Source organism: Cygnus olor (genome assembly GCF_009769625.2).
Source record: "Cygnus olor isolate bCygOlo1 chromosome W unlocalized genomic scaffold, bCygOlo1.pri.v2 SUPER_W2, whole genome shotgun sequence".
Classification (NCBI taxonomy): Eukaryota; Metazoa; Chordata; class Aves; order Anseriformes; family Anatidae; genus Cygnus; species Cygnus olor.
Window position 1 is genome coordinate 1246173 of NW_024429073.1, and position 10895 is coordinate 1257067.

At 42.9% G+C, this 10895-nt stretch overlaps 1 protein-coding gene across 1 annotated transcript; it reads left to right on the top strand.

The window, feature by feature from the left end:
* The first annotated feature begins 673 nt into the window (after window positions 1-673).
* On the top strand, window positions 674-10587 carry BTF3 (basic transcription factor 3). Its single transcript, XM_040543223.1, has 6 exons — window positions 674-801; window positions 1092-1160; window positions 6683-6796; window positions 7006-7207; window positions 9664-9714; window positions 10236-10587. Exons 2-6 carry the CDS (start codon window positions 1092-1094, stop codon window positions 10280-10282), a joined length of 483 nt encoding a protein of 160 aa, XP_040399157.1. The 5' UTR covers window positions 674-801; the 3' UTR covers window positions 10283-10587.
* The last annotated feature ends 308 nt before the right edge of the window (window positions 10588-10895 follow it).

Consider the following 10895-nt stretch of genomic DNA (forward strand, 5'->3'; position numbering starts at 1 on the left):
GCAAAAGAACTAGGGTGGAAGAATTGTAAAAAGAGATGAATCACCATATAGGCTGTGGTTACACACAGCCTTGAAAAAAAGTCTATGTGGTTTGATTTTGGTGATGAAGGACTGGCTTTGTGCCTGGAAGGCCACATTGCAGCAGCTGTTTAGTGCAGCATTGCCCCAGATGGATCACTGAAAGAAAAAAAAAGGGGGGGGGGGGGGGCAGAGTTGAAAGAAGAAAAAACATGGATACAGGAACATAAACAAGACGAAAGTACTACATCTAAATTTTTTTTTTTAAGTAAAAAATAAACACTCCAAGAGTCATGAAGGATTTCTGCTGACGGCAGAAAAACAGTCTAAGACAGGGTGCCAAGTTACAAAAGGAAACGACAGGTGCTGAAATCCAGAAAGGGGCTGAGAAGTACAGCCATATGCTAGGGACCACTCATCGAGCCGGACGCAGGGAAGAATCGATCCCGTTCCAAGGGCCATGGGCTTAGCCTCACACCCTCACTCGACCGTACAAATCAATTTTCTTTTTGAGCTGCGGCATGCAGGAGTCTAAAGATCTCCGTAAGCATTTGCTACAGGAACGGCACCACCTGAGCAACCCCTAACTTCTTCCGCGGTGACGGTGACAGCTCTGCCCACCGCCGCAGAGGAGGAGGTGACTGCACATGCGCTGTGCGACACGGCGTACCTCCCTTCCGGCCGCCATTTCGCTATCTGCCGTGGGTGCACCCGGCCCCCTGTCCTTATTTGGGGTTTTCGGGTTTTTTCCCGTTTCGGTAGCGCTGTGCTCGCCCCAGGAAGGTACAAGGGAGACCGTGGGGGTGGTTGGGAGGGTTCGTTACGTGTCTGGGGATGGCAGCGGTGGCTGGGGGGGAGGGGAATAGTAAAGGGAAGACGGTTATGGGCTGAGGTGCTGCGCGCGAGCAGACTTTTTTTTCTCCGTCCCACCATGGCGGGGTTGGGGCGTCTTCCTGCTGGGGGGTGTGTGGCTGCATAGACTGACGCATACTTGCTCCACCACTGGGTTGCTGTGGCTTGTGCTGTTGGGTGCTTCCTGGCTTGTTTCATAGGCTTTCTTGTTGCTTCTGCAGATGAAAGAAACAATCATGAATCAAGAAAAGCTTGCCAAGCTCCAGGCTCAAGTGCGCATTGGTGGCAAGGTAGGAATTGCCTCCTCTCCCTGTCTTCTGGCCTGTGAGACTGTATGTCTCTGCCCACGTGCAGGGCCTGGGACACGAGGTCCTGAAAGCTTGGGTGGGGAACAGTCCTGAGGGCTCTCAGCTCGGCTTGACTGTAGGGGAAGCTGCCCTGCTGCAGTGATCTCTAGTCAGTTCAGCGGAAGCAGAATGTAGGAGCTGAACTTCCAGCTTCTTCTATTTGGATTTGCTATGTTATAGCTGACTAGAAGCATATGTTCTTGTATGGGCAGTTAGAAGGTACTTAAGGTTTGAAGTAGACCTTAGAGCAAGTGAGCTCAGGTATAGCTCTCATAATAAATTATAGAGGGTTATGTTCCAAATTCAAGTCGTACATCCTTAAGTTGACCATGGCAGTTTTCTTGTCTTTTAGGACGGCTGAAATTTCTGTACTTGTCATGCTCTTATTATTGTAGAATTAGGAAGTATAATGTGCTTGGAAGACCCTCTTATTTTTATCGTGACATTTGGATACGCTTATAATCGGAAAAAAAAAAGAAAGACTTTGAACATGTGTATGCTAGCAAATGTTTAAGTTACAGTTTGAGTTTTTTAGCAAGGACTCGTTAATAATGGTTTATATATTTGAGGAAATATACATGTGTTATTCTGGAATACGAACTATTCAACAGAACTATTACTGACAGTCTCCAGTAGCTTTCATTTCTGTGTTGAAGTTTTTGTCTTCAGCTGGAGACTTAGCCTTAAACCAGAGGAAAACTAGTTTTTAACTAGCTTGATGATTTTGCATGTTCTTTAAATGGGTTACTAGTTAACCAGAAAACTACTCTATTATATTGTTGATTATGTGTATGTTACTGACACGTATTCTAACACATTTCTGTCATTGATCATGTAAGAGCTGCAATCTGAATGCATACTCTTACAACTCTGTGCTCAATATAGGTCTTCTAGAGACATTAAGTGATGCTTATAATATGCTGATGATGCTGCCATTCAGCTTTGAAATTGGCCTGTGAAATACTTGTACTGGGTCTGGCTGGGATGTTAACTTTCCCTGCAGCAGCCCATACACAATACTTTGAATGTCTGAGCTTGATGGTTTTTTGTTTGTTGGTTTTATAACTGGAAATGATTACTAGAATTCTTCGTGACAAAGTCACTGTATAAATGGAGATTGCCTCCTCCACACCCAAAGTAATCAGCTAAGGGGGAAGAGTAATTTCTCCTTGTGTGAGAAGGCTGCATGTTCTCTGCTGAAAAATTCTCGTGACATTGCAAGGCTGCAGATCTTACAAGCTAAATATTATATTTAGGTGGAGGGGTATTGCACTTCATGTGTAATTTGAGATTTTTGTATAGGGTGTTGGTACAGCTAAACATCATGTCTTCTCTTCCAAACCTTCCTAGAAGACTGGCAAATGAATCTGTGGTCTGCTGTATCCACATTGTTCAGTACAGAGGTAGGGGGTGTGAACAGCATGTCTCAGCTTGATCAGGGTAGAATTTGCTTACTAAAATCCTGTAATCTTCAGAAGCTTAAATTTGCGGAGATAAAAGCAGCAGCTATTCACTTCAAATTAACTTCAGATTGTCTGAAGCTTGATATCCGTATGTAATACAGGTAAAGGTGTGTGTGTGGGGGGGGGGGGGGGGAAGAGGTACATGTTCCTACATAGCCTTTGATTCAAGACAATTTGTAAAAACTTACTGAGAAGTCTTCTGTCCAGAGAAATTTAACATAGGCCTTATGTTGCTCGATTTGTGTGGTAGTCAAGGTACATGAATGAAGCCATTTCTTTCATTACTGTCAGGGAACAGGGAATCTACATCAAGCTTTCTAGACAAAAGACTAAATTGTTGAGTTGTAGTCTTCCATGTTTTAGCTTCATGTGATCTAAAGACAAATTACAGAATCACAGAATGGTTGAGGTTGGTCCAACCCCCCTATCAAGCAGGGTCACTTAGTGCGTGTTGCACAGGATAACATCCAGGCAGGTTTTGAATATTTCCAGAGAAAGAGATTCCACAACCTGTGCCAGTGCTCTGTCACCTGCACAGAAAAGAAGTTCTTCCTGATGTTCAGATGGAACTTGTTGTGCTTCAGTTTGTGCCTGTTGCCTCTTGTCCTGTTGCTGGGCACCACTGAAAGTGGACGTGAGGCTGACTGGCCTGTAGTTGCCTGGGTCCTCCTTCTTGCCCTTTTTGAAGACTGGCATGATATTGACTCTCTTCCAGTCCTCAGGCACCTCCCCTGTTCTCCATGACCTTTCAAAGATGATGGAGAGTGGCCTAGCAATAACATTGGCCAGCTCCCTCAGCACCCATGGGTGCGTTCCATCGGGGCCTGTGGATTTGCGGATGTCAAGTTTGCTTACGTGATCCTCTTCGACCAAGGGAAATCCTCCTTTCTCTGGACTTCCTCTCTTGTCTCCAGGGTCTGAGATTCCTAAGGGCTTATCTTAGCAGTAAAGACTGATGCAAAAAAGCCATTCAGCAACTCTGCCTTCTCTATATCCTTTGTCACCAGGGCACCCGCCCCATTCAGCAGCAGGCCAACATTTTCCCCAGTCTTCCTTTTTCTACTGATGTATTTAAAGAAGCCCTTCTTATTGTCCTTGACATCCCTTGCTACATTTAATTCCAAATGGGCCTTAGCCTTCCTTGTCGCATCTCGGCATACACTGACAGTGTCCCTATATTTCTCCCAAGTGGCCTGTCCCTTTTTCCACATGCTGTAAACTTCCTTCTTCTGTCTGAGCTTCACCAGGAGCTCCCTGTTCATCCATGCAGGTCTCCTGCAGTGCAGCAAGCTGGAATTCTCCAGCATTGTGAGGGTCAGGGCATACATCTTTCAATCATTCTGTCAGTTTTTTAGGATTTTGCACTTGTTCAGGGGTGAAGTTCAAAACCATCGGAGGAGACAACTGTGACAGGTACCTGCCCATATCCTCCTACCCACCTTGCCACCCACCACCACACTGTCTTGGGGCAGATTCCTGGGTGGTGTTCTTAACTAATTGATTAACCTTAGGGAGAAAGAGAAACTCATTGTGCAGACCTAGCAATAGGAGTATGTTGGTTACCCATGGGTATTCAAAGTACTCAAAAGCTGCTGTAAGTAGTCCATGGGGAAAGAAGGAGGAGGTACCATTCCTGATATTATTCATAAACTGACTTCCAGAGCAGGAAAGGAAGACAGTGTAATTTTGAATATTCCCAAAAAGGTAATTTCCAGGAGACCAAAATGATAACAATGCAGGGCCTGAATGCCAGATTATACTCAAGGCCAGTGCTTTACAACACAGCAAACTAAAAAAGAAAACAAACAAAAACGAACACAGATTTTAGCACATTCTCCGAACGGATATAGAGGAGAAGGGAGAACATGGCACAGATTATATAAGACAGGATCACATTAAAATAATAACAGCAAGCTGAACATGGTGACTAGTAAGTAAGTGTGTTAGTCATAAGCGTTTTAATCAATTCTACTGTTATCTCAACTCTTTGCGCCCCACATTGGGTGCCAAAAATGACTGTGGTGGTTTTATTCAGATGGGCAGCAGAGCTCCACCACAACTGCTCTCTCACTCCCCCTCCTCAGAGGGAAAGGGGGAGAAAATACGATGAAGAGGGCTCAAGGGTTGAGATAAGGACAGGGAGATCACTCAACAATTATCATCATGGGGAAAAACAGACTTAGCATAGGGAGATTCATGTCATTTATTGCCTATTACTAACAAACTAGAGCAGTCAGAAAGAAAGAAAACCAAACTAAAAACATCTTCCCCCATCCGCCCTCTTCTACCTCCTCCCCCCGAGTGGCACAGTGGAATTGGGGAACGGGGGTTGCAGTCAGCCTATAGCGCTTTGTCTCTGCCGCTCCTTCACAGTCACTCTCTTCCCCCGCTCCAATGTGGGGTCCCTCCCATGGGATACAGTCCTTCCCAAACTGATCCTACATGGGCTTCCCACAGGCAGCAGCTCCTCAAGAACTGCTCCAAATATGGGTCCGTATCACGGGGTCCATCCATCAGGAGTAAACTGCTCCAATATGGGTCCCCCGTGGGCAGCAGCTCCTTTCAGGTCACCTGCTCTTGCGTGCGCTCCTCTCCACAGGCTACAGGTCCAGCCCAGAGTCTGCTCCGGCAGGTGTTCTCCACAGGCCACAGCCTCCTTTAGGTCAGATCCACCTGCTCCACTGTGGGTTCCTCCACGGGTTGCAGCGTGGAAATCTGCTCTGCCATGGTACACCATGGGCTGCAGGGGGACAACCTGGTCCACCACGGTCCTTTCCACAGGCCGCGGGGGAACTTCAGGTCCAGCGCCTGGAGCGCCTCCTCCCCCTCCTTCTGCACTGACCTTGGTGTCTGCTGGGCTGTTCCTCACACCTCACCCAGCTGCTGTTGCGCAGCAGTGTTTTTCCCTTTCTTAAATATGCTCTCATAGAGGCACAAACATCGCTTATTGGCTCGGCTCTGGGCAGCGGCAGGTCCCTTTGGATTTGGCTGAAACTGGCCCTTAGCTAACATGGGGCAGCTTCTGGATTCTTCTCGCAGAGGCCACCCCCTGCAGTCCCCCACTACCAAAACCTTGCCACGTAAATCCACTACAAGATGACACCAAGCTGAGTGACGCAGCTGATACTTCAGAGGGAAGAGATGACATCCAGAAGGACCTGGACAGTCTTGAGAAGTGGGCTCGTGAACCTCGTGAAATTCAGCAAGGCCAAGGGCAAGGTCTTAAATCTGGGCTGGGGCAATCCCAAACATCAGTACAGAGTGGGGGATGAATGGATTGAGAGCAGCCCTGAAGAGAAGGAAATTAGAAAAGTCATTAGCTCACTCTTTTTTTACAATGAACAAAATTTTCCGTGTCAGGCAATCCGCTTACAAATTAACAGTCAGCTCTGCTGTGGAGATATCAGAGCAAATCAGTGCCACTGATAACAACCCTCTGAGCTCTGCCCTCCAGGCAATTGCCAATCCACCTCACTGTCCACTCATCTATCCCACACTTCCTGAGCTTGTCTATGAGGATGTTATGGGAGACAATGTCAAAAGCCTTGCTGAAGTCAAGGTAGACCACATCCACTTCTCTCCCCTCATCTACCCAGCTAGGCATGTCATCATAGAAGGTTGGTCATAGGTCTTAGAAGTTACAGAAAACTGTGCTCAGTCTTTGGTTTTATGTCTGTGATAACAGTTGAGGGTAAACTTGCAATTTTTCTTTTCGAAGTACGATGCTGCAGAATTCCCATGAGAATTGTGGAATGAACGTTCTTTAGTGCCTTACTTTCTAAAAACTGCACGCTTCTCAGGAGCATGCAAAGCTTGCCTTATAGGAAGGGAAGGACTGCTGCAGTGTGGTTGGAAGGTTGGAGTGGTGTGTGCCATAACACAGAAATAGGACTTTATATATTAAGTTGATTTGTAGATGACTGCAGAGAAGTTATATGACTCTGAGGATTAGAGTTTGTGAAGAACTACTTAAATATTAATTTTATTTTATTTTCTGCAAAGGGTACTGCCCGCAGAAAGAAGAAGGTTGTCCACAGAACAGCTACAGGAGATGACAAGAAACTTCAATTTTCTTTGAAGAAACTGGGAGTCAACAATATTTCTGGTATTGAAGAGGTAACTGCTTCAAAGGGGAAAAAATGCTTTTCTATATAGAAATATAAAATGTATCAATATTAATTTTCTGGTAAGTAACATCTTAATCTGGTCTGTTTAAGTATATTAGTAAGTCTTTATTGAGCTCTAGGAACTTCAGCTAGTTTCCTATTAAATTGAAAAATCGTGCTAAACTGCTTGAAATGTATTGGATTTTTTTTTTCTTTCAGGTAAATATGTTTACCAACCAAGGAACAGTCATTCACTTCAATAACCCTAAAGTTCAGGCATCTCTGGCTGCTAACACTTTCACTATTACTGGCCATGCTGAGACAAAGCAGCTGACAGAAATGCTTCCTAGTATCTTAAATCAGCTTGGAGCTGACAGTCTCTCCAGCCTGAGGAGATTGGCAGAAGCCCTACCCAAGCAATGTAAGTTGAAACTTGTCTGCTGACAGCATGAAATGCATTCATAGGCTTACTTGTATAGCTGCAGTGAAATTCAGTGCACTCCTACTTTCTGCAAACGTATTTTAACATGATTATAAAGAAATGGAACTCAGATCTTATTTATAGCTCAAATCCAACAAAGCATATAACTGAATAAAGCAGATGCACCTGTTTCTCAGTATATCTTGCAGTTGTTCTAGGTCTAGGAAGTTGTTGCTAGAGTTGATTTCATGGTAGTTTACTTCTTGATATGGCTACCGTATTTAACTCTGGAAGAGTTAAGAACTTAAAAGATATATTTTGAATAGGTTTGTTTTTCCACTTTGAATGGAAACATGAGTGACTTGAGGACAGGCATGTTGGTAATGCTTTGCACCCTCACAGGTATGATGAAGGTATTTCTTGTGTGGGCTTTTTGATAGCTAAGAGGGAATTACACAGTTTTTATATGAAAATGTTATAGTTTCTGTATGTGTGTAGGACAGTGTAGAGAACAGGACTGGTATGAGCATTAAGCTGGATATGCCAACTTCTATTCCATCCTTAAATTAGTAAAAGAACAAACATTCAGTTTCTCCCTAGAATTGTGTGGGAAAAGTAGAGGAGAAACTTAAGTATGTGGTGTTTGGAAAAGGTGGTACTGCTATAGGTTGAGAAATGGGAGGAAAAAGACAGGCTTGTAGACACTGGGAATATTCCTCATGTCCTGCAGGTAGGGTCTTCCTACTTCCTCTTCTCAAATACTTTGTTCCATACCTTGGAAGGAATGGACTTCCAAAACACAGAGAAAATGAAGAAGCTTATCAAGGTGTCCAGTTTCTGGTAGTAATGAACTTGATTGTTACATTTCTTTTTTCTGTGCTTTGTTGCCAGCTAAGGCAGCCTCTTTTTCCATTCCTAAAGTTGATGTTACTTCCCTCCTGTTAACTTCCTACTGAAAAAAATCCCACTGGAAGTAGTTCTCAGGAGGTGGTAAACTGCTTCTTTCCCCGTGCAGCTCAGGTCCCTCCTTCCTAATGTCATCTCTGTAGCTTCTGTGTGGTAGTATCAGGGCTTGAAAAAAAGAAAACTTGAAGGGTTAAAAATGATCCACCAAGATCTCTCTTCTCATAACCAAGATCTTTCTTCTCATAACAAAATGGGTATATTCTGGATAAGCTAAATTGTGCAATTTTAATATTAGGGAAGCTTGTTTAAAGTGCTTCCTTTTGTATGACTTGCTAAATGGCTATTTTTTTTTTACTTTGGGTGGATGTCAAAGTAGTTGCACAAAACTTTCCATTCAGCATTGTCTGCTAGATTTGGAAGCCTGACATCAGAAGAGTGAAGTATCTGAGATGACTGTATTTGTAGGTGCTAAAGGAAACTTAGTCTGGTTCTAGGGGTGAGAGAAAAATGCAGACAGCTTAGGAGGAAATAACATGGTAACAGCTTTCTGCTGTTAAAAAAAACAAAGAGTTAGTGATGACCTCATCACAAGCCCTTTCAGACCAAAGTTTCTGCATTGATCTGTCCTAGTTCTCTAGGAATCAGGTTACAGTGATTTCAGAGGTCTGGTATAAACCCATCTCTCCTCATGTTTTCCTTGAAAACTGAGAAGGATTAATTAGAGTAGACTGAGATGATTGAAAATGTGGGACAGCTTAACCTAGGTAGTACAGCTAAGAATAGCAGTAGTCATAGTGGCACAGGCACCCAGGGACCTGAGTTAAGTATTCCTAGCATTAGAGTGCTACGGTTTCACAAATACTAATTGGCCTGCTACATTGGACATGGTTAAGTCCCAGTATCTCCAGTAAATGGGAATAGTGACCGAGTTTGCAGAGATGTGGACCAAAACACGTGGTTACCTCAATTGCTTAAGTGTAAAATTGTGTATCTAGTTTCATATTCCTCTGACTTTTCCAGGGAACAAGATTATCTTTAAGAGCCTTTAGTCATAGCTGTCTGCCTGCAGCTTCAAAATTACACCTTAATTTTTCTTGAAGCCCAAGGATCATAAGAAGGACTCATCTCTTTTCCTTATAACTTGTTGATGTTGTAAAATAAGTAAGCTTTGAGAACCTCTGAGCAGTCAGTAAACCAAGATGCTTTTAAGATAAATTGGTAAAATTGGTCTTGGCTCTTGTATGGTAATCATTTTCAGCTACAAGGCACTCAGTGGCTCTAGATACAGGATAGTAACTAGCAAACTGTTTCTAGCATGCATCGTCCCATTTCCAGCATTGGGCTGTTTGAGCATGATCAGTAACAAAGGGAATGTGAGCTTCCTAGGCTAGTTGTGTTTATTTAGCAGGGGAATTGTTTAGAGCATTGCAGCTTAACTCAGACTCTTAGATAATGTTTTCAAAAAAAAAAAAACACAAAGAAAAACAACTTTGTAATCAAGATGCCTATGGTGAGCTTGAATAATGCTTTGGAACTACTTGCTCTTGCAGCTGTGGATGAAAAAGCACCACTTGATACTGGTGAAGATGATGAAGTTCCAGGTAAGAACAAACATGAAATGGAGGATAAGGAAGTGATTTTCTGAGAGAGAACATGTGTAGCATAAGGTTAGGCCAAGGACAGAAGTAGTATTGACTAGTCACTTGCTGTTACAGAATTTCTATGAACGGGTTACGTATCTGTTTTCAGACACAGTGTGAGACTAGGTGAACCATTGGTTTGAGGTAGCATTTGTCCTGTGTAAGAGTAATGACTATGGCTAAGTTAATTATTTAATCTTCAGTAAGAAGGCTGGGAAGAAACTGCCTTTTTAGTATCACTTGGCTTAGTTGTGGGTATAGTAAAGTTAAATGATAGTAGGTGGTTCATTATAATGCATAATTCTAAAACTTCTTGACAAGAAGAATGAACCCTGGAGCTCTTAAACGTTATTTGATCTGTATTTTATAAGATGACTTTTTTTTTAACCTTGTAAGTGCTTGATATGAAGTAGAACTTCAGAAAAAAATGTTTGGCAAAGCAGAAGCGGATCAAACTTTGATATCAGTGTTTATTTTTCTAGATCTTGTTGAAAACTTTGATGAAGCTTCAAAGAACGAGGCAAACTGAACCAGGTGTCACTTTGAATAAAGTTAAAACTCGAAAAAGCTATATGGAGCTGCTATTTTATATTGTGACTTTTATTTGAATTTATTTCCTGATGAGTTCTCAAAACTTGTAATTGAAAACTCCTTGAACCTGCAGCTCTTCTTAGTTACTGTTTGTATACAATATTATTTTTGTGGCCTGATCAAACAAACTTATGCTTTGAAATAAGTCAGATTGCTGATGAATCTCTGCCTAGACACAACTTTTGAGTAACTTGTATGCAGTCAAAACCCCATCTCTAATGAACTTTGGTATACAATTAAAAATATATTAAAAAAAAACAAACAACTTGTTGATGTGGCTTCTTGTCAGAAGAAAATTCGTGTGGCCAAAGCCCAACTAGAGTTGAAGCTGGCCATGTCTGTGGGAGACAATAAAAAGGTTTTTTTAGATATGTTTTCTCTGTTTCTCCTTTTTCTGTTAACATAGGTCAGATACTTGATGGGGAGGGTCTCCTTACAGACAATGACGTAGGCAAAGCAGAGACATTTAACACTGCCTTCTCCTCTGTCTTCAATGCTGATGATGGGCTTCGGGACCCAGGGTGCCCTGAGCTGGAGGACCATGACAGTGG